Source organism: Haemorhous mexicanus, chromosome 8, assembly GCF_027477595.1.
Source record: "Haemorhous mexicanus isolate bHaeMex1 chromosome 8, bHaeMex1.pri, whole genome shotgun sequence".
Classification (NCBI taxonomy): domain Eukaryota; kingdom Metazoa; phylum Chordata; class Aves; order Passeriformes; family Fringillidae; genus Haemorhous; species Haemorhous mexicanus.
In genome coordinates, this window is record NC_082348.1 from 16691446 (window position 1) to 16715622 (window position 24177).

The 24177-nt window shown below is 35.2% G+C and overlaps 1 protein-coding gene across 2 annotated transcripts in view; it reads left to right on the top strand.

Annotated features, from left to right (window-relative positions):
- Window positions 1–24177, top strand: part of PSMD14 (proteasome 26S subunit, non-ATPase 14) — a 46579-nt gene that overhangs the window by 12000 nt on the left and 10402 nt on the right. For both annotated transcript variants that reach the window (XM_059852945.1, XM_059852947.1), the window contains 4 exons: window positions 10347–10418; window positions 10740–10859; window positions 11972–12042; window positions 13015–13165. In XM_059852945.1, the coding sequence (XP_059708928.1) occupies window positions 10347–10418; window positions 10740–10859; window positions 11972–12042; window positions 13015–13165 (414 nt within the window). The remainder of the gene's footprint in view (window positions 1–10346; window positions 10419–10739; window positions 10860–11971; window positions 12043–13014; window positions 13166–24177) is intronic.

Consider the following 24177-nt stretch of genomic DNA (forward strand, 5'->3'; position numbering starts at 1 on the left):
GGAACCTTTTTCCCCTCATAGGATCTTGGGTTTTTTAGAACATGCTTTTCCTGTTTAGTAAATCTGTGGCACCATTGGAACTTGGGAGACCTGCTGCTGGTCTAAAGTTCTCCTTCATGTGCTAATCTAGTCAGGGTGGCTGTTGGAGGAGACAGCACAATGCACTCTTTTGTGGGGCTTCCAAAGAGGAGTTGATGGTCTGGCAGACAGAGGAGGGTCAGGCTCTGTGTAGATCATTCCCAATTAACAATCAGATGCAAATTTCCTTGAGTTACTTCATTAAGCTGATGTGTCATTTGAGTGCATGACTTTTTCTTGCAACTTACATCTTCCATATGTAAACAAAAACATCCACCAACAATAAAAAACCTCAAACCCAAAACAAACCCAGACACCCCCATCCCTCCTCTCCAAAAAATACCAAAACAATAAAACAACCCAAAACCAGGCCAACAATCCAAACAGGAAAAACTGCAACACTTTACCATCTTACTGAAAATTATTTTGGTTCAATGAATCTTGAAACAGCTTGGGTTTTAATTTGAAGGGTGTAAATGTGTTGTCTTTAATTAAGTACCTTTTTCATTGTAAAGCTGTAGAGTGTTCTGGTATCTCAGTGTCTGTTTAGCTGTGTGACTTTCTCCTTTCTGTGTCTTCTGGGTATGTATGCTTTATATGGTTTGAATTGTGGTGGTATACTGTTGTCTGCTTCTCATAAGTATTTGAAGCTTCAGATACCCCTTTTGAGAATATTTTGCCAGGGGAATAAGTCTGAATTATAGCCCGTAAAATGATGCATCATTTCTGTGCCATTGCTTCTGAGACATTTTCCAGCAAAGTTCTCAAGTACGAAGAATGTTACTATTTCTAAAACTCGAATGTAATTCCCAGTAGATGAGGTGGTGTACGGTTTGGATGGGTTATTCCAGTTCTACTTTTTTTTCCCTGGAAGCTGTCAACCTATTTAAGGAATAAAAGAATTTTCTCAATGACAAACATTTTTCATTTCATCCATCAGAAATATCCAACATGAAATCCCATAGAAAGTTTAGAAGACCTAATTACCTGCATTATCTTCCAGAAAGTCTCAGCATCAGTTTTTATATGCAAAATATATGATTTTGTTTTAAGAAGAAGAAAACCACCTTAGAGATAATAACTGTGCAGTTTCACTTGCTTTCACTGTCTGATATGAGTGTTTTACTGCGTTGATTAGTGTTTTAGTACAGGGCTGTTCAACAAAAGCTTCATATCACATTTAGGATCCATGTGTGGCCTGGGTCACAGGCCAGGGTCTGGTTTTGCTGGAGATGGTAACTCCATGGGTCATGTTAGGCTTGTTTGAAAGTTGCTGGGGATGGCAAAGCAGAGTATAGTTCTCATACATTTGAAGTACAGTTGAGTCATTGTAATGTGATTTGTCTCCTAAGGAGCTAATTGGGAGAGGAAAGAATTGGTTTAGGAGAAGCCATACTTAAACCCTGTGTTATTTGTGTTATAAAGGCTGTCTTAAAGTAGGATGGCTGCACTACAGACATGTTTTGCATATTAATCACAAACAAACATAAAACTAAAAAAGCCAGTGGGTTGTGTCTGAGCATTACAGTTTCCTCTGATCTGCTGTTTTACTCTGGAGAACATTTTTAGCTGCCTCTTCTTGGCCTCAGCTCTTAAACTTCCATATTTCTAATAATTAGGCAATTAGATTCTCTCTCCTCAATTTAATTGCCAATGTAGTCCAGCCGACTTTTGACTTTTTCCAAAAGAGGCAAAGGAGCTTGGACAAAGGAGTGTGGCCATAATGAGAAAGAACATAGGGAAGAAAGGGTAAAGAAGAATAAATATCTTTGTGCATTTGGCATTGCAGCTATGCTCTTGCAATGTTCCTTTCTGCAAGCAGGAAACAGCCACCCTATAGCGATCAATTTAATTTATTTCTCTTGGAAATTTTGTCTTCTTTCTGAAATCCCATGCAATTCAGTATTAAGTTGCAGTGCTACTGTGCAGCACCTTTGAGTGAGGGTTTCTCTTTTCTTCCTACTGTGTAGAAGAGTCCTCTTAGTTTTCCTATGAAGTTGGAAGTGTTTTTGTTATAGTGGTGTGGTTTGGAGGGGCTGTGGCTGTTGGCTGCTTGGTTGTTTTTTCAAGTGTTGCAAACAACTGACCTCGCTGCATCTTTCCACCGAGTCTCCCAGTTCACCTGCTTGTATCCAGAGGACCAGCTCTTCACAATACTGAACCTACAGGCATCTAGAACCCAGTGCATTCTTCTTCATATTGAGGAGATATCTTTAACTGCTTTGTCTCACAAAGTGTACTTTAGGGTGAGCTTAGGCAGAACCTGCTGAGGGCTACCCTGCCTTCTTGGCAGAACTGTGTTTAGAATAAAGTAATTAAAAATCTGCATTGAAGCAAGACTACAGGAGGCAGACAAAATTACTGGTGCTGACTTGTCATCTGCCTTGAGGCTCTCAGTTCTAAATCCCAATACCTTCTGTAATGCTGATGGGAGTAGATAACAGGTTAGTTGTGGCTTTTTTCTGGAATTAAATTGACCTCTGTATTTTCTTTTTATTTCCAGTAGATTGAGGATGTGAAAAACAATAGCTCTTTTCAAAAAGATGTACAGTGTTACTGAGAACTTGTTTTGTGTCCCTAATCTTATGGCTTTTTTCTATGATGTAATAGAATCATAGAATGGTTTGTGTTGGAAGAGACATTTAAAGGTCATTTAATCCAAAGTGTCCTTATGCTTGATAAGGAATACTGACTGCAGTAATACAGAACACCTGCCCCTTTGAGTTATGTATCCCAATGACTGTGTAGATTAAATGGGGTAAAGACAGATGAAACACTGACCCAGGGAGGATTACACGTAAGCAGCCATTTCATGCAGCAGTAGTGTTGGGAACACTGTGGGAAGTCTGACTATTGCAAATTGCATCAAGGTTATATATCTAAGTAATATTAAATCATGAATACATGTTAATATTGATTAGTAAATGTTTCTTTCTAATAATAATGTTCTGTGTCTCATTAAACTAGAGACTATTTTTGTTTGAAGTTCTGCTTAGTTAAAAACAATCAAATAACAAACCAACAACAAAAAAAAAAAGGCAAAAACCCAACCAAAAAAGCCAGAAGCAACCCCCTACGCCAAAACCATAGCAAAAAACCAAACCAAAACCCACCCCACACACCCTAAAAAAGAAAACCACAGAACACCGCCCCACAGAAACTAAAATCCTAAATAAGCAGAAAGCTAAGCAGTAAAATTCTGGCTCTGCACCAAAGAGGTGTTGGCAAATTTATGATCCCAACCCGTTTAACCAACTGCTCAATGCTATACAAAGTTCTCTGTTTTGTAATTTTGGTTTTGAAGAGGAAGGGAGATGGGAAATGTTACATATTTCAAGTCCATCTATGTTGCTGTTCGTGGAGTTCTGTTGTAAATGTGAACCTGGGTAAACTTTTTTTAGGAGACAGAATTTTGTAAAACATACTGAGACAGTTTTTATGTAGCCTGTTAAGGTGGGGTTTTTTTTCAGAGATTTTTTAATTTAAGGTAGCAGTTGATGTCACAATACTTCCTTAGTATCCCTACTCCATTTTGGAGTCTCTGAGACTAAACATATTACTGCAATTTTTATTTCATCTGACATATGGTGTAACAAGACAATGTGATCCTTCAAGAAATCTAGGCTGTTTGTTGAGACTTACGGTATTTTGTGGTCTGTTATGCATGCTTGTTGATAATTGGTATAAAAATGGACCTAAACATACAAACTGTTTAGATATAATGGTAGCTTCAAAATCTAATCCTGTTGATGTGGAACTAACTACAAAATTGTGTATGTAATAGCTTGAAAATAGCAATAAAATTTCAAATTGCTACTAATTTTAGTGTGTGATTCACAATGCAAAGTAATATATTTTTCCCTTTTTTATTGAGCTCACTGATTTTTTAATATTTTTGTGTGACCACAATAATTTTCTCTGTCATGGCTGATCATGTTAACTTCCTGTACTGCAGAAAATGCAAGACATGATTTCTAGTTATTGTCATGACAAAGTTGTTAGAACCATTGAGATCCCAGAATATGCCTCACTCCCTTTGCCACTTCCACTGATGGAACATGAGTTGGTAATTTCCAGAAGTGTATTGTCTCAGTACAGGAAGAAAATGGTTCCACAATCCCAACTCTGCTTAGATTTTTAGGCTTAGCAATGTGTATAAAAACACTGTGCTGATCTAAGAAATTTCTTATTCTTTATATCAATATATCAGCAGGTTGTGCCAGTTACTGGCAAAAAGTAGAGAAGAGCAGTGGTACTCTGAACTTTTAAGGCCTTACTGTCATTAACACCTCTACCTCCTTTGCACACTTGCTCATGTTTGTCCTCTCTGCAGCCAGTATTTTGTAATGGTTTATTTCCCTAGTACGAAGTTATACACACAAAGTAGAATTTACCTCCACAAAATTGAAGATTTAAGCTCACTTTAGGTGCCTCATCCTTCCATGCATCTTTTAATATGATAAATTATTATTTATAATGATTGTCATTGCGTTTATACCTCAGTTGCCTTTCTCCCCCTTGCCTATACAATAAAATGTCATCTTTACCTGTAACACTTGTTCTGGAGGAGGTAGAGAAGGGTAGTGAAGAAAAATTGTGGGATGAATAAATTCAAAAGTAATCCAAGGTGGGGGGGTGTCTTTTTTTTGTTGTTGTTTTTTTGTTTTTGTTCTTTTTTTTTTTTTTTTTTTTTTAGCTAATCTTTCTCAATTGTCTCTGGATATAACAGCTGAAAATATGTAGTGAAAGGGTTAAGTCGGCATGAAAGAATTCATTTCCACTTTAATGACCTAGCCTTGCTGGGTTAGGACGATGGGGAACATGCTTCTGACTTGTACTCCTATTGCCAATTAACACCTCCTATAACAGGTTGCCTCAGCTAGTCATTGAAGCAGAGGCAGTAGAAATAGTTTACATGCAGCTTGTTTTTCACACTAGTTGTTTAATACTCACAAAATTAAACTATTAAAAGGTTCTTTTTTAGCTTACTGGGAAAGAAATAAAACATGATAGCAATCATTGTTTGCTTGTGTGTCCTGTGTTTGTGCTTAAATTGTTCCAGTTGCAAAAATAAATGGAAGTAGTAATGATTCTTTTATTTTACACAGTAACATGATGTTTGGTGCGTTAAAGCTGAGATGTGCTTTACAGCACTTAAGTTCACTGCCTTTAGATTTTTATTACTGAAAAACTGGGGGTTTTTTGAAACAGGTGTGATGTATTTCAAAATCATCTTTTGTGCTATTAGCATGAAACCAGAGCACTGTTTAAAATCCATTTAAGCAATGGAAAGTGTATCCATTTGTGGAATATTTCTCAGTTCCTTGTGTAATTAATCAAGTCTGCTTTCTCTAACTATTTGAGTAAATCTAAAATAGTACAAATAAAGAGCAGTGCTCTAAAATGACACCTTAGTTCACATTTAATAATAAAATTGGCAAAATAATTTATATCGGTTCACACTAAGAGAAAGGTGAAGTAATATACCTAAAAGTGTTAACAAATTTGCTAAAAGGCCTGAGTAGGTAACACTTCAAGGCGTTAGTTTTTATCCTGTAAGAATGGCAAATGCCTTTAACACTTCGTCAACAAGGGTTACCCAAGTAAAGGACTGCTTTTTATATTGGATCTTCTCTTTAACTATTTGAAACAAAAATAGTAACATGCATAATTTAATATTACAATGTAATTTTCTGTCCATAACTTGCATGTGATTCTTTTTCCTTACAAGTTTTACTAAAAAAAAAAAAATTATTTGAATAGTGGTAAACTAATCTTATCAATTATTATTGACCTTGGAATTCTGCCATTCTAAACAAAAACAATCCTGAAGCTTGGTTGGGCTTATGAGGTGGCCCTCAGGCAGCTCATTTCAGTGACTGGGAGCATAGAGTTGATTCAGAAGAAGCATCCATTTTTCAGTAACGCATAACAGTATTTTTTACAGCAGTTATTTAATTTTAATAATTACTGTATCCAGCTTATATATGCATAGCTGGGAAAAAGAATGTTCAGTATTCCTTGCAGTTTCCAAACCTAATTTTTCTCCAGTTCTCCAAGAAAGAATCCAATAAAGCTGTAGGTATGCAATATGCACTGGTTTGCAGTGAGATGGACAGTCTTCCAGAACTGTGCGATGAGATAGCTGTCCTTTGAATATGACAGTGTAACTAAAACCACCAGCAGCTCTTTTGCATTGCAGACTCAAATGCTTTCTTGTCTGGGTTCCTGATACCAGTTAATTTAATTTGGTGCTCTGTTTCGTAAGGCTGGTGCTTCTTTGTTAAAGTTGGCAGGCAGTGAAGTTTATGAACAGTGGTAATAGCACATGCTGTGGAGGGTCAGTGTAAAATATTTGCCTCCATGTAGAGATTAGCTAATAAAATCTTTCTTCTTCTTTGCTTGATGAAAGAAATGCGTAAACTTTTGTGAAAGACTACCAGAAACAGGCCAAAGAGATCTCAAAACACATAACTCATAGGTGGCTCCCACATACTGTGTAACTAACACGCAGAAGCTGGGGCTGTCACTCCAGGGCTGTGTTACATTATCAGCCATTTGTGGAAATGGAGGTGATCAGAGATGGAAAAAATTGGTTCCAGTTTCCAAATGTCTCTGTTTTCAAATCATCTAAAGTCAAGTAAACTGCTTGGAAGACCCAAGTTCCATTTGGCTTTATCTGTTAAATCTTTGAAGGTTTTATGTTATGAATTTGATGAACTTTGGTTTAGAATTTTCTATAGAAATACAAATGTGTGACACTTTATCTTTGATAGAAAAATAATGTGAAACTTGACCTACGGATCATTTCCTCCTCAGGATTCCTGAATTTCAGTACTCTTTTGAGCAGTTTGTTGTAATTGATATTCAAAACAAAAGAAGGAATATTAACATGAAAATTAATACACATAATTGGTACAGTGCAATGAGGACTTAAATTTTCCCATAATCTAGCTTGTAATTAAAATCTATAAGAAGAGCAGAGCAGATGGAAAGGAGATAGTGAGGTCACACAAAGAAGCATCAATGACCAAGGAAATACTTGGTATGTGCTGTGTATTTATAAGATGACTGAGAGTTAACAAACCTGCCTTGTGTACTACCATTAGCTAATTTTTACAAGTTCAGGTAAATTGGTTGAACTGCACAAGAAGAGTGGAAACTCATGTTTGATATTTTTACTATGTCTTGCATGTGCTTAAAATGAAGCAGTGAAATATGCTGTTGAATCCTCCTAATCCTTAATGTAGTAATTTTTATATCTATTTAAACACATTTAGTATGTAAAATCCTTTGCAGTGAATACTATGGCTTTAAAAAAAATAGCAAAAGTTAAGCAAGTTGGCTTGCACCAATGAAGAATTCCTTTATGAATTAGCAGAGTTTCCTATGCTGAAAATAAATTGTTGTCTATGGGTGCTGGCAACGGGAATTCAATGTAAATTTTGGAAAAACCCCTATTTTATCTGACAGAATGCCTAAAGATTTGATGAACTATCATATTAGGTATGCCCTCTTCTGCACCATTATCAAGGTAAATGAGCATTTGGATGCTCCAAGGAATATAGAAATCATAAGGAAAAATAAGGGAAAAAAACCTGCTTTAGTTCCTAGCTTCACTTAAACTAAAGGTGATTCGTTTGCCTTGTTACAGAAACAAAATGTATTAATTTGTTTCCTCCCTGTAAGTGGTGAATCTACTGACGGATCTCTAAAATGAGAAAAGTTTTGAATAATGAGCTTTTATAAGTTGAGGGCACAGACAGCTATATAGAGGACAGAGCTTTGATTAATGCCTCAGCTGCAGGACAGGTGTCAGTGTGATTTTAACAAACACTAGAAATTTCTTAGAGGAGGACTCATCCAAGAGCCATAGTCTGTGGAGTAAGCTTCAGTTCAAGCCTCCTGATTTTTGAGAAGCTAATCTCAGTCAAACAGCAAGATTAGCCTTCCAGAAATCATGGAACTATTTGTGCTTATCTGGGGGAGATTTTTATTACTCTAGTCTTTATTTTAAAAGTTACTGAATGGCATAATGGGATGGTTGCTTACAGTGAAATGTTAAACAAAATCTGGAACAAATGTAGAATGCATTGGGTGATCACAGCATGGGTATTAGGGCTCTTCCTAAAGCACAAGGTTACGAGTTATTTTTATCTTCCCTTCAGACCATCTCTGGTCTACAACTGGTGGAAAATTGGGAGAGCATTATGAATGATAAAAGGGTTTTGTTAACAAACTAGTAAGTTACTTTTAAAATTAAAACTCAGGTCACCTGGGCTTTTTTCTTTGCATTAAGTGGAAACATGAGTCTTTGTGCTTTCCAAATTCTAAGCGAACACTTCTAAGTGAATAGACTTAAAGTAGAAGAGATGGAGTTTAAAAAGTAAACTGACATGTTTGTGGAGGAAAAAACATGGGAACAGCATTGCAAAATGATTGGGCATTTGAAGCTTTGCCAGTCAATTTAATTGCAGAAAATTCGGGATAAGTGATGAAGGTGCTCTGTCCATCTGGTTCTGGGAAATGTTCTGAAGAACTGCTTTTAGAGTGTTTCAGTGTGGATGCTAGAGGAGCACATCTCAACTGGAGCATCTCACTCTTGGGCTGGGGCTAGGCCAGGGAAATACTTGATGAAGGGGTGAGGTTGATGAAAAATGGACCTTTGGTGAGAATACTATGGAAGGTGAAAAGCAGGGAAGCCTGCTGGAAGATTGCTGATGAAAAGACCAGAGTGACAGAAGAATTAGGAGTGAGTAGTAAGAAGTGAGGAAAGGCAAATATTGAGAGATGATGGTCAGCAGTATCAAAGTTGGAAATAGAGGTTTTAAGCTTTTAGGAAGTGGGTATAGTTGACAGATCCATGCATATATGTGAGTTTCAAAATACAAAGATTAGATTCACAATAAAAAGATTGAATGTAGAACTCACTGATTCATTGACTTTAAGGGGGAAAAAACCCACAACTGAATTTTCTTACTGTCTTTAAGGCTTTAAGATGTTTTTCTGTGTCTGTGAAAATCAGAGTATGCAGAAAGGATAATTCCTGTACAAATGTAATGTGTTGATTACTTAAGTATCCAGTTTTATCTTCAGGAAGTAATGGCTTGTGTTGATCCCTGTGTCTTGTTTGATGTCATGAGAATGCAGGTTGAGTTGAATTTTTTCACTTGAAGTGAAAAGAATTTATTCAAAAGGTTTTTTTCCCCCAGTTTTTCTTCTAACTGTGGACTCAAAGTTCTAAATCTGTAAAGTGTTCAGTAAAGGCACCATTTTGCCTCTTTTAACTTGAAATGGAGAATCTTTTTTTTTTCATTAATTTTTTTGTTGCCCTTCTAAGTTTGCATCACCTCATGCAGAAGTAAGCTGTGTCTTTTCAGTGGAAATTCGGTAATAAAGTAATGAATATGCTGTTAATTGTCTGTAATGAGGGACACTCATGTGGAATTCTGTATATAACAGCAATATTTCTCTTGTTCCTCTAGAAAGAGACATTTAAACTGCTACCTCCTGTGTTTTTCAATTTCAACAGTACACAGAACCTGTTTCAACCAATCATTCACACCTGGGACAGTTGTGCTAATTTTTGAATAACTACTCATAAGGCAAAGAGCAAAGTATTTTGTTCACAGCTTTTCCACCTAGGGATCAGAGGTCCGTTTTTTCTCTCACTGTACCAGTGTATCTGCAAAGTACTCCCATAGCCTTTATCTGCAAGTCCTCTTTAGCTGAAAGCTGATGAAGCAAAGGGAAATTGCTGTTTGTGTTGGTGCCAGTTAATCATGCTAGCCCAGCAGCATTTACATTCACACCACTGTAAGAAACACATAGTTAATTGGAGAACTGGCCATATTTTACAGCTGACGAAGGTTAGCATTGCAGCAAGGCTGACTAATGGAAACTTATCTGACTCTTAGCCTGAATGGCTTGTAACAGGTTTGTATCCAGTGTAACACTTGCCTGCTTTGTATTTGACTGGCTCTGATAAGATTGCTCTTTAGACTGTGTTGTTTGGGGTGGGGGGTGACAGGATGATGGCTGGGTGATCTATTACAAAATAATATTAGTGACAAAAAGTGCTGTAAAGAAGGTTTTGGAGATTGGGTGTGCGATTTTTTGTTTTGTTTGTAACAACTACATCTAACTCATTAAGTCACAATTACCTATGCATTTTTCTATAGTGTTTTGCAATATGTAAAACAAAAGAAAATGTTTAGAAACTGCAGAATAACGATGATGGTGAAAATAATTGTTTCTTCTTTTTATAGGGGCCACCAACAGATGCTCCTGCGGTCGATACAGCAGAACAGGTTTATATCTCTTCCCTTGCACTGCTGAAAGTAAGTGTTCTGTGTACATACTATGTCTGAGTATAATGCTGAAGTTAGAGCACCTGGTAGCAGTCCAGAGTTAATGGACTTGTGTTGCCTAAGTGCTAGCCAGACTTATTTTAAAAATAAATTAATACTGATTGGAATAGTCAGAAACTTCTTTTAATTAGTTCTCTTTTGTTGGGTTTTTTTAAACTATTTTACAGTTTGTTACAGTTTCCAAAAGTGCTACAAGTTGCAAATTAGAGATCAACAAAGGCTGAAAAAACTACCTCAAATCAGACTTGAACCTTCTGTTAAACATATGGTGTCATTTGGTCTTAATTCCAGATGTTGAAGCATGGTCGTGCCGGTGTCCCTATGGAAGTTATGGGTCTGATGCTTGGGGAATTTGTTGATGATTATACTGTGAGAGTGATTGATGTTTTTGCAATGCCACAGTCTGGAACGGTGAGTTCTTCACATCTAGACCTTGATAATTTTATTTGCTTGTTTGTTTTTTTTCCTTAAGGTAAATTTATTTTTTAAAAGGTTTTTGTGCTTTACCTCATTGAAGCAATCTGAAGGTATAAGCTGTGAGTTATAATACAAACAAGTCTAATGGTTAAAGGGTTTCAGTAAAAAGAAATGTAGTCAAAACTTCTTTTTGAGTGAAGGCTAGTACTTAAGTGTGTATAGCAATATATGCAGATATTGTGTCCTTTTTTATGTATAAATATAGTGTATTACATGACTTCTAAGACTTATAAATTGATAACTTTCAAAACTCATATACTGTGAGTCAGTGGAAATATTTAAAGTGTAAGAGGTTTGATTGTATCATGCCCTTAATTGTGGTGGTGCTATATACTTCAAACTTGCTCTCTTTGACAGATCTTAGTTGCATGTCTCTTAAATAATAGTTCTGTGATTTGAAAAAAAAAGTGCTTAAATTTTGAGAACCATTTTATGAACAGATTAAAGAGGTGAAAAGTCAAGGGGCATAATTGGAATTTATGGTGCTTTATTTTGTGTAACTGGAATGAAATGTTCTTGAAACAGGCATGGGATAATTCCTTTGTAACTCAGAGCTGCATTCCATGAAATTTTCAAATTCTTTTGTTCTGAGTTTATTCATGTGCATAATATAAAAATCTGCAAAAAGTCAATATGTGATATTTATGTTGAATAAAACGTGTAGAGCTGAACTTGGGACAAACAAGAGGCCACTGTTTGCAGACCAAACAGAGGAGAAAAAGGTGAATTCCTATGCCTATTTAATCATGTTTACTCATAGTGAAGATTACTTAAATGGCAATTCAAAATATTCTTTCAGCATTTAAAAAATCACATTGAAATACATTTCTAAAAATTCTATTTTGCGTTTTAGGGTGTTCTGTTATGTAGTACTAAAGTATTCAGGTTGCCTTTTTAAACAGATGCTTATGAATATTTTTGTTTGTGTGAAGTTACAAGTTAAAAGATAATATTGCTTCATGTACAGCTACTATGATTTTTGTCTGTCTTTTGATAATACCGCTTCATGTACAGTTACTATGATTTTTGTCTGTCTTTTAAATCAGGGTGTCAGTGTGGAGGCAGTTGATCCTGTATTTCAAGCAAAAATGCTGGATATGCTGAAACAGACGGGAAGGTAAGGCACTGTAAAGAGGGCTGACAGTCACAAGTACTCCCTCCACGGTTTTTAGAAGCAACGGCTGGCTTTCTGCAAAACTTGTGATCTAAGGGCTTTTAATAATGTTTAAAAAGAAATAATTGCCCCAAAAATTAGGTGAGTAGCATAGCATGTAATTCAGTCCCCCTCACGCATTTCAATTGTCAGGAGATTGTCACTCCTGTTAAACCTACAGCTTTGATTATCACCCAGAAAGATCAGAATGCTGCTCAGTTTAGCATTTGCGATTACTACACAGCACCTGCTTAAAAGATTGATTTTTTGATTTAACCCTTTAAATAAAATTTTTTAAATTTTTGAAGTTATAGCTTACTCATGAGCAATTTTAGTTAAAAGAAACAGAAAATAATTTTGCAAAAGATCCTAGTATTTAAACAAATTTTTATTTCACTCCTACCTCTCAACAGTTGTCGCCTGCTTGCACAAATTCTTTTACTGTGGGAAAAACTTCAAAATTAATGTTAGCAAAAGGCTCAGCAGCTGAACAGAACAGTGCAAATTGCTTTTTGACTGAGTTCCTAGTTCTACTGCTGGTTTAATTGATATTTAATCCTTTCCCACCGTTGGTTCCCGTTGTCCATGTCTGAAATGGACTTTCTGCCGTGAAAATTCAACCTTCGACGCCAAGGAGTTAAAGAGTAGATATTTACTCAAGTGCTGAAAGGGTAAAAACTGGTTCAGGGAAGGTGTGGTAACAGGGTGAAAAACTGAAAGCATGATCTACCACTGCTAATGTGTATCCCTTAATGATAGCCCTCTTTTGTCGCATTTATTCATGTCCATGTTTTCACCATACTATAGTGAGTAATTTAAATATTACTAATGGTGTTTTTTTCACAGCTCATCGTAATTTATGCCCTGATACGTTCCTGTTTCTTCTTGTGATAAGTGTTTATATTTTTAAAAATTTCAATGTCCTCTTTGTTTCAGACCTGAGATGGTAGTTGGTTGGTATCACAGTCATCCTGGCTTTGGCTGTTGGTTGTCTGGTGTAGATATCAATACTCAGCAGAGCTTTGAAGCCTTATCAGAAAGAGCTGTTGCTGTGGTGGTGGATCCCATTCAGAGTGTAAAAGGAAAGGTATAGTAGGCTTGCTTTTTATTTTTAAGGTACTTCAGTAAGATTTAATACATAAGCACTGTAAATATGTGTAAGTACTTGATTTTTGGAGGCCCATACTGTATGGAAAAAGAAAAAAAAATTGAAACCAAAATCTCATTGTAAATTAAAAGATCACTTCCAGTTTGTTCTGTAGCTTACATAAGTAGTCCTTAAACAGACTGGAAGTCTTTGATATTGTCAGGACACATAAATGATCATAATCCTCTCTTAATATTTTGCTATTCAGGTGTCACTCAACAGGTTTACAACTAATAATCCAAGTATACGTTGTTTTATATATTAAATTTTAGCTACAAGTTCTGAGATCAATTACTAACAGATTGGAATAAGTTCAGCCCCTTGACACGGTTACTAAGATTGCATTGATTTGCAGGCATTGCATATGATGATTTTTATTAAAATTTCTATTCCAAATGTTTTGGGCAATAAAACTTTAACAAGAAGTTGGTATCAAGCATTTGAATTTTTGAGAAATGTGCAGATGAATGATTAAGTACCTTAAATTATTATGAAAAGAGATTTTAACTTGCAAAGCATATTGGGTTATAGTTGTCCTTTGTTGAAATCTCTTTTGTTCTTGTTTAGTTCTCTTTTTATTTCTTTCTAGCCCCATATGCCATTTTCCTATTTCCTGCCTCATGACAGCAGGGAGCAGCTCTATTATCACCTTCACAGAGCTGTCTGCAAATGTGAGAGGCAATTCGATTTTGCTCAACCACAGGGAGAGTGGATTAGAAAAACTACAGAACGTACAGAAATTGGCTAGGTGGTTTACTGCTTTAAAATACTGCTGAGGTGTTTTGTTTGAGCATGCACTCCCATTGTACTGTAGAATAATTATTGAAATGCGTCATGGTATATATGGATGATATTCATGTAAATTTATAAATATTTCAAAAGTGTTCATCTTCTATAAAGCTGTAGTATCATATTTCCTGTGAGGCAGATCTTATTAAAGATACCAAACACTATGAGTTCACTTAATTTCATAGCAGAATGTTCTGAAGCTACAGTTGCTGTTTCAGTTGTTTTGGTTTTTTTAATTCTGAATTTTATAGCAAATACATTTATGTAACAGGCAATTGAAAAATTATTAGGTTCTGGTTGTTTGGAAGGTATTAGACATCTGTATAAATTTTGTACCTTTTAAAGTTGCTTAAAGAGTAGAAGAAAATACAGGTAGTCTTGTGGTGGGGGTAAGATGCAGTAGAACACTTAATTATTCCAAACTTATTTTTCCTAGAACTTTTATTTTTCCACTCCAATAGAAATGTTGAAATAGGATTCTTTTTGTTTTGTCAAAAAACAATTGTCAAGACTATTACTAGTAATTAATTTAGACCTCTCTAGCTATTAAATCTATTAAGAAGAAAAGCCTCCCAATAAGTCATGCTGCACACTTGCTCACTAAGTGCTTCTTTTTATAATAATTTTATTGCCACTGTTGTTTGACATAGATGTCTAGATTTGAAATCTTTGAGATCTTCAATAAAGTAATCTTTGGCATATTTATTTTGAATGTGAATAAATTTTTGTCCATCTAAGCATTTCTCAGTTACAGCTGCTCTTATGGCATTGCTGCCAGTACTTGAGATTACTGGAAGTCTTGTAATGTTTGTTTTTCATACACATTTTTAGCTGCTACAGTCAGATTAAATTACGTTCTCAGGTTTCATGTTAAAAAAAATTTACATCTGTCATGTTTCTGGCAAGTGCATCCTTTAAAGCTTAGAAATAAAAAGAATCTCCCAATTTATGAATACCACTTGTAATTAACTTCTTGATTTGGAAGATGTGGAATGTGTTCGAGTTTTATGATCCTGGTTGGCAAGATCACTTACACTAAAAAGTGTTTGGATTGTAGATGAACTGAGAGAAGAACAGATATGTTATTGTTCAAGGGGGTTTCTCAGGTGTGGTTCCAATGCTTCCCGTGCCTGGCTAACTTATCATGGCACCCAGAGCCTCTTTGTGTGCTACAGAGCTCGAGCTCAGCCTATTTCAGGAAAGTATCTGCATTTGCCAGCATGAAGAGCCACTTGCAGAGGTAATTTTGCTGGTGTAGTAACCATTATACTGGTGAGCTTTAGCACATGAGTCCAAGATCATTACTCATTATACCTTATACTAGCAGGACTGTCTGGCAAAAAAATATAGTGAACATGTGGCATAGAAGATTTTAATATGGCATGTTTTGTCTGAGATTAGATGTATTTAAAAGCAAAGCCCAAAATAGCACATTAGCTAATTTTAAAGCTGCCTCAGGGCAGGCCCATGCCCATATAAATTGCCATAGTTTGTGGTCAGTGAAGCAGTCATGGCTGCGCTAGTGAAGAACAACTGGGGCAGAGGTTATTTTCATGTGTCAGGAAGTTGCAGTGAATTCTGATGAGGAATCTCAGGTTCACCCTGACTAGCTAAAACATTAAAAAGCAGTTTGCCCTGTTACTGTAGAAAATGAAAACTTGTTAACTTCTTTGTTAACTGCCTTGTCTCCATACACGTTTTCTGTGTAGCACAGGGATGTATGATTGCAGTTTGAAAATAAATATACCTGTAATTCTCATCAGTTAAAAAAACCAAACCAGTCATTTTATGTCTTAAAGCCAATGAGCAAACATAAAAAGTCAGATAAAATCCTTATATAAAAATAAACCCCCTCATGTAGGTTTGTGGTTTAAATGCCAACTGTTTTAATGACCATTTTAGGACTGGGATATTTTTGCATAAATATAGTAGGACACATGAAGGACAAGTAATTCTAAATACTTATCTTACTACTCTGCATACATATTCTTGCATACATATTAGGTTTTTTTTATGTCTGTGTACCATATTTTGCAATATTTAGGCTAATAGTGCTCTAGTTGTCTGTAAAATAAACTTGCAGCAGAGCAGTGGGTTTTAACTGAAGGTCAGTGGTCTCAGAACCCAGAAAGGAAAAGCTTTTTTTTTTACTTTTTTTTTTTTAGCTTGATTTCTTTGAATGAGGTCAAAGTAAGCTGAAATATGGCTAGTGGGGCAACCTGGCTAGCTGTTGTTTCATTTTATATTTAATAATAAACTTTTCTTTTATCCCCTACAGTTTTCCAATCTGTGCAATGGAAGCTGTAATACATATTTAGAAGTAATACATATTTCACAGAAGCAGTAATTTCATTAAAGATCTGGAATAAAGCTCAATATTGACATTTCATATTTATTTCCAACATACACTTTGAAATGTCTGTACAGAGAATCATAAACCTTTGCCAAATGTTAAAAATAAATGTGGTTTTTTGGACCTTAACTTAGCAGCTGTTCATCACCTCTTAAGGAAAATATAACTATACTAAACCCACTGTAACATAGTAGCTTTAACTCCAAAAGCATTAACTTACTGCATTGCACTCACTGTATTGTTAAATTAATATTAAAAAAAAAGGGTGATGTTTTCCTTTTTGACCTTTTTTAAACTTTGGATCTTTATTTTAACGCAATCACCATTTAAAATGTTTTGTTCTTCTGAGAAAGTTAACTGGTTTCCCTTAATTAATAATTTCTTGCACAGGGATTGATAAAATATCCAAAATTGTCTGAAGTCCATTTTGTACATCTGAGAAACTTGTTAGCACTTGTGGTGTTTAGCAGGGTTGGTAGCAAAATCTCTTACTCATACAGGGAGCTTTCATTTCTGTTTAGCCATATTTTTTGCTAGCAAGGCACTGTCTGAAGTATTTGTAGGAAGATCTATTGGTTTATGGCAAAATTCTTTTTTTAATTGTTTGTTGAGGAAAATAGTTGTCTTTGCAATAACTTTTTTATAAATTCTGTTTGTCACCTCAGACAGATAGAAACAAATATGCTATGCATCTTAATCTTGTGCTTAAAACCAGATCCTGCCACATTCATAAGAGGATTTTGCTGTGGTACTTTATCCTTATCTTAAACTCATTCAGATGGTAAGAGAAAATAAATATGTACATTTGGGTAGCGTGGTAAATCAAAGTAATTCTGTTTGACCTCTGTAGATCATCTGGCTAGACGGCCAACTTTGTGATGAGCACAGTTTCAACATTGAGTTCAGATCAGCTCACTTAGTGTTTTGTCCACTTGAGTCTTGAGATTCAACAGCCTCATGCCAATTCCTGTTCCAGTATTTTATTTTTCTTGCAGTTGTTTATTTCCCTTTGTATGCATATGGTCAGCAGATGCTCTTTTAGTTTATTACTACTGTCTCCTGCCACATGCATCACTGAAGAACCTTGTCCTGTGGTCCAGGCAACCTCTTCAAGAACTGGAAGGTTTTTTCTTCACAGAGACAGAATATGGGCTGTAGCCTGAAACCATTTTGTGCAGGCAGTTTCTTTTTATTGGTAGTTGAAAATTGCTTGCTTTTGTTCAGCTTATGAGATCTTTAGAATTTTATTCAAAAAGGAGTAAAAATGTGTTGAACTTATAATTTGTTATTTTAGTAATTTCTGAAGTATGAAAAAAGTTACTCTTATTGTGCTGGAGAGAGAGAAAGATAGATTCTTGTTTTATCCTTCTTACACAAATGAAAACCCTGAGGAGAGCTGGAGGACTTGTTTTAGCAACCTCTTTCCCCTTTTTTGTCCATTGGTACTTGTAAATCTAAGTGACAACCCGTGCATAATTAGTGATGTATATGAGTATTACAGGTCTGTTAATGCTTGGTTTCAGTTTTTTTACTCTTCAGAGTAATAGATGGTCGTTTTGCTGCATGCTGACCATGAAAATAGTGATTTCCAAGTAATTTTGATCTCTTGCTACTTTTATGTTCCAGTTTGGATTAAATTGCCCATGTATTACAGATTGGTGACTTCTGTTTTTGTGCTGCAAATCTTCCCTGTTTATCAAGACAAATGTGTGTGTGAATGGTTTCAGAATTTCGTAATTACATGTTAGTCTAAAACACTGAAACCAATAGCAGACATGATTTAACAATTAATTTCCTGAATATTGGAATTACCATCTAGCTACAAGATTTTCTTCATCTGAGCATGTTTTACAACAGTTTTTTGAAATATTGCATGGTTTTAAAACTCCACTCTTTTATCAAAGTGCTGTTATTTTTCCTTTGAACTTGTCTTTTTCCTTTCTTTGTTTGAATTAACCACAGGGTTTAAAGAGGCTTTGTTTTTTAAGGCAGAAGAAGAGCAATCCTTGAAACGAGATGTGTGGAGACAGTAGTGTAATGCCTGAAATTTAAAATAGCCCATTAAGAATTAAGTTTGTGAGAAGTGTAAGCGGATTGGAGCCACCTAGCAAGACTTAAATTTTAATATACCTAACTCCTCCCCACTTCATGCACTTGTCTTGATCTTTAGTTTGCCTTAGTCTCTCCTAGACACAAATGAATTCAACAGTCTTCAGTGTACAGTTGAAAATAAGTAACACAGTTGAAATTAGTAATTAAAAACAACTAAACTTGTGAATTGACTGTATTGTCACTACTTTGGAGATGTGTCTATTTAGTGTGAATCATTATGCAGATCGCATGTAGAGGAAAATGTATTTTAGAACATGATGCCTACAGTTTTGTCAGAATCTTTTATACCTGGAACAACTTCCATTGTTAGAACTGGATTTGCTAATACTTTCCTATTGTAAATGGAAAAATTCTGAAATGGATAACATAACTTTGCAGTATGTAATTTTGATTGACGTATCAAGAGTATCTTTCTGGACATTATGCACAGTGTGTTGTACATTTAGATACTCTCACAGTAACGTGCTGTTTCTTGCCATTGACTGGACAGAAACTTTATGGTTTGATCTAGGCAAGAACTAAGTTTCAATAGGAGCCTGGTTTGGAGAGTAAGGAAGTTGTGTATTTGTGTTGGGTTTGATCACTGTTGATTCAGTAAAGATTGATGTTCTTTTGCTTGGATAATCATATTTGTGGGAGATGAATTGTGTCTGCATCACAGTGTGGGCCACTTGGCATTTTCAGTTCAGGCTGTGTAAACCTAGGCATAAACTGCATAGTTTTATTACTGCCCGTGCACCACTGTTTTGTTCCATTTTCTGGAGTGGTTATACATATCCAGATTAACATATTGTGCATATTTTGCCTACTATTTTTTTAATGGAGTGCTGAAATTGTTAGTATCAATCCTAATGTTCCAAAATTTGTTCTGTAATGTCCTTTGGACTTATGATTTAATTAAGTCATATATGTTTACCTACTAAATCATTTACATAGGTTACTTGAGTTCATGCCCTTCCCTAAAACAGAAAGTTCTAAGACTTAATTGAAAAGTATTAAATGTTTAATTTCCTTTTGCTGTGGTGGATGTAGAATAGTCCATTTATCTTCATTAAAGCATATAGCTTTAAAACTTGTGGCTCAGCTACTTGGGAGTTATGGATGCATGCCCTCACTTGTCAAGATAAATGTATTATGCTGTAGTTCTCTTCCCTTTCCAGTATGGATATTGAAGTTGTACTGCAGATGTGACCACAAGTAAATAATTCTCCAAGGATAGAGAAGGAAAATGCACATACTCCTAGGAATATGTTTTCCAGAGCTAAAATTGACATTTTATAAATAATTTCCATGTTGCAAACTTCAAACTCACAATCACAGCAATTCAGTGATATGCATTTGGCATGAGTCAGTTTCAGTTCTTAGTGCTTTTCATTGGAAATGGCATAAAAAGTATGATTTCTTTGAATTTTTTATGTTGTGGGCTTGCAGGGGACAGAAGATGTTCTTCACTTGTAGTTGTCTAACAGTGCATGGCAGCATAAATAACGAAATGGTCATAAACCTGAGCTGCACTTCTCTGGTCACATGTTCCATTTCATTTTTAAAGAATCTAGAAACAAACTAAGCAGTTGATAACAGGTCAGTTGCAGGTGATAAAAGCGGTTTTAGATGGGACATTACTTCTTTTTCCACACCTGCAGAACCACTCTATCCTCTGCAGTTGTCTTTTTGCACTGGTATGTTTGTTCATAAACATATGGCATAAACAATACATCACTATTTGAATTCCAAGGATACAATGCATTTTTAAAGATAGTCACCATATGCCATAGATTCTTCACTGGAAAAATATTGATGTTAGATTTTTTTTTTTAATTTAAACAATAAAGACTGACTTACGGCTATCTAAAGTTTACCACTAAAATATAGTGGGACTTGAAAAACAAAGCTATTTCATTCAGCACTGTTTGGATATTTAATATTGGAGGGATTTAAGAATCAAGTGTGTAAAGTACTCTTGAATTAATCTTTTCTTTTTAAATACCCCACAAATTTATGATGACTGTTTTAGAGTAACTGATAATATTCAAGTATTATCAGTGTCTGATAGTAAGAAACTAAAGTTTCAGGAGAAGCAAAAAACGTCTGGCTACTAAATACCCTAAATTTTCATCAAGCCATTATTTTTAATAATTGCGTGGAGACAAATAGAGATAAGAGGAGATTTTTGGAGATAAGTGGAGATAAGAGGCCAGATTTTTGTCTAGCTAGCAGTTGAGGTGTCCAGTGCTCATCTTAGATTGTGAGTAAATTTTAATCATATTAATTATAGCTGTCCTGAAATTTACACAGGACATAATTGTAAATTTTCATCCTAAAAATACTTTCTGTGGACTCTAACGTGGGCTGTTGACCCCAGGCAAATGCTAAAAAAATGCTGCATAGTTATTGTTTTTTAGATTATTATGCATTTTGAAGCTAAGACAGATGTACAAAAAGATGCAGTTTTTATTTTGTATTGGCAGCTTCCAAATATTTAGTATCTATTTCCAAGAACTGCAATTAGTAAAGCATCCATGGTACTGAAATCCACACATCCCACAAGCTAATTATATTTGCAAGGTCAGATTGAATACATATTTTCAGAAAAATAAAGGGTTATATAAATGTGTCTTCTACTTGGCTGTTATATCACAGTTTGTTGATCTGGAGTATAATGTGTACAATTCACAAATTTGTCTGATAACAGAAAGTGGTGTGTGATTGTGTTTATTTTACTAACCAGTATATTCACAGCAATCACTTCCAAATATCTCTCCAGTAAAGATGTGTTAATTACAAAACAGACAAGGTCTTCTATTATATTAAAGCTACTAACAAGAAGACAGCAGGAATCACACATGTAAATAGCATCATCAACCCCTATTTTAGTCCTCTGTTTTGATCTGTGAGTTGCGCATAGACCAAAGGTGCTATTAAAGACTCAGTATATGAAATAGGCAGCATTATATGAACAAAATTTATTCAACAAGAAAACAGACCTTTAACATGAATTTAACAAGCCTGAGAAATTATAAACTCTCATATGCTGCAGATTCATGCAGTGATAATAAACAAAAAAGGAAAGTAAGAGGTTTCCTTAAGCTAGCCAAACTGCTAATGGTTTTGTTATAAGCTGTCTGCTGTTGAAATGACCTCTGAAAAGTCTGGAGACACTTACACAAGGAAAAATTAAATGGTCAGAGTGGTGAAAGAGTTGCAGTATGGAAGTGCATTTAAAAAAAAATTACCTTCAAATTTCTGGAAAACATCCCAATAACATAGACTTCTGGTTAACTTTTTAATGTCTTTTTAGGAAAGGAATTTAGCATGAAGCTTGGAAACAAATTTTTACTACAAGAGTACACGCTGTATTATATTATGTAGGTAATTTAAGTACAGTGAAAGTTTAAAATTTTTGGTTGGGAAAGACTGACTTTTTACAACAAAAATCTAAGCAACGGCATGGTGGTTTGTGCTGGGTTTAATTAATCCTTAGAAGTTCTTTGTTCAAAATACTGTGTCTAAAGTTTCCATCATAGAATAGGGGGTGACCATGTTTCTGTCATCAGTCTGCATCATTCTGTGCTTCGAAATACACAAATATAGAGAGGAGACTTCAACTTGTACACACCTCCAAGTGCTCACTGGGGCTTTTTTCTTGGATCTTACTGTGGCATAATTAACACCTACTTCACCCATTGCTCATTAGTACACTGGACGTTAATGAGTCTATTTATTTTTATGTAATCCTCTAAAGGCAGGACTGATTTATGCTCACTATGACAAAAACCAGCTACATTTCATAGAAATTAATATGTGAATTTATTGTTGTATTTATGTTTTTATTGTGTATTAGGTCTAAATTTAGCCTCCAGGTTGCTGAGCATGTTAGTTTCTTTAAGATGGTTGCTATAGTGATAGCAGCAAATTCCTTTAATCTTAGTGTAGTTAAAGTATTTAGTTACCATTGGTCATCAGAGTGCAACTAAGATGAAAAATAGCATTTGCACATCTACTTTTTGTACCCCTCTGAGGTTGTAGGAGTTGTAATTTTATCCTTTTTAAAAGCATAATATTTGGTATTTGTGATTTCAGTTTTTCATACTGCTTTCTGTTAGATTTATATTTCTTCTACTTAGGAAATACTTGAAATCTCTCATCAGGAGGAGAGATAGAGAGTGCAGTGTATTCCCATGCCGCTTGTACCCAAAACATAATGAAAGTTACTTCTGGTCAGAATTAAGATGTTTGAGCAGTATTCAGTATCACTCATAAATAATTCAGGGACTTATTCTCATATTTTAATGAGAAATTTAACTAATCTGAAAACTCCAACCAAAATGTTGAATTTTCTTTTAAAAAAAAAATTTAATTTTTTTTTTTTTTTATTTTACATGGCTCAAGCCCCAAAACAAATCTATGCAGGACAATGTCATTCTTTCTGGATAAGCTCAACATTGTCTAGTAAAGTGCTCAGTTAAATTCGGGCCTAGAAGCGAGGCTGTTATTAAGCTACAAAGCAACTCCTTGTCATTCTAGTATACTGCCAAGTTCATGTTTCTTGCTCCTCGGGGTAAATTCTTGCTTGCTTAGGTTTTTTTCCATTATCTAGCTGGTCTCTGGAGAACTGCTGGTGTGCTTTTTTGGGTTTTTTTTTGCCTTGCTTTGCTTGACTTTTTAATTTATACTGCCTATTTGTTATGGTTGGGCATTTCCAGATGTTGATAAATTAGAGCATCTGGTTAAAATGGAATGCAAAGATGCATAGAAAAGCTTGTCACAAGTGTTCGAAGATAGAGAAAAATTGTAAAAAATTTGAAAAAACCCAATTACTTCTTATGTTATGAGAAGGAATGTATAGATACATAGTAACTGTTTTAGGTATTTTTGAGAATTATTCTAAATCTAATTCCTTTTTTTTGTAGCATTGGTATCAGATAGCATACTTCTGCTGCATTCTAAATCTGAATTGTGGAGTTTTTGTTGTCAAAAAAAAAATCGCTGGTAACTCATTTTAATTGGGTCACAACTGAACGTTTTTAATAAAGAAGATCTTTTTTGAAAGGATTTCTGCAAGCAATTTGAAAACATGGCATATGCAGGTGGATCTGGCCAGCAGCTGAGAGACCAAGCAATAGCCCTGAGTGACACTCAGTCAACACCACTGTCTCACTTGGGTCTCAAAAGTAAATCACAACTGGTGATAAGTTTGTGGGGTTTTTTTTGTTTACACATGATGATTTTTTTTGCTATAAATACTTGCCAAATAATTTCATTTCCACATGAAGGACCTCAATGTTTTTTTCTTCTAATCCTAAAAACTACACATTATTTCGTTACTAATATTTGTGTAAATGGAGAGGAAAATGCTGGAACAAGGTGGGAGACTGTCACTTTCTCTTCAGACTTTCAGTGACAGTGGTTGATTTCTTGTTTGTTCAGTGTAAACAAGGTTCAAGTCTAATTCCTCAAAATGTCAAACCAGCCATGTAAATGCATCTGTTGTCCAACTCATAGTACAGAGAAGAAAAGAATAAAAATTGTTATAGAAAAGCTGTTAAAAGGAGACTTAAGTTAATAACTCTCCAGACATGCAGACAAGATGCCTGCGAAGTCTGCCTGGTACTGTTTTAGTGGATGTGCAAGGCTGTACCTGCTCTGGTCCAGTTAAAAGACTTGAACCTAAACAAGAATTATTCTTGCAGTTACAAAC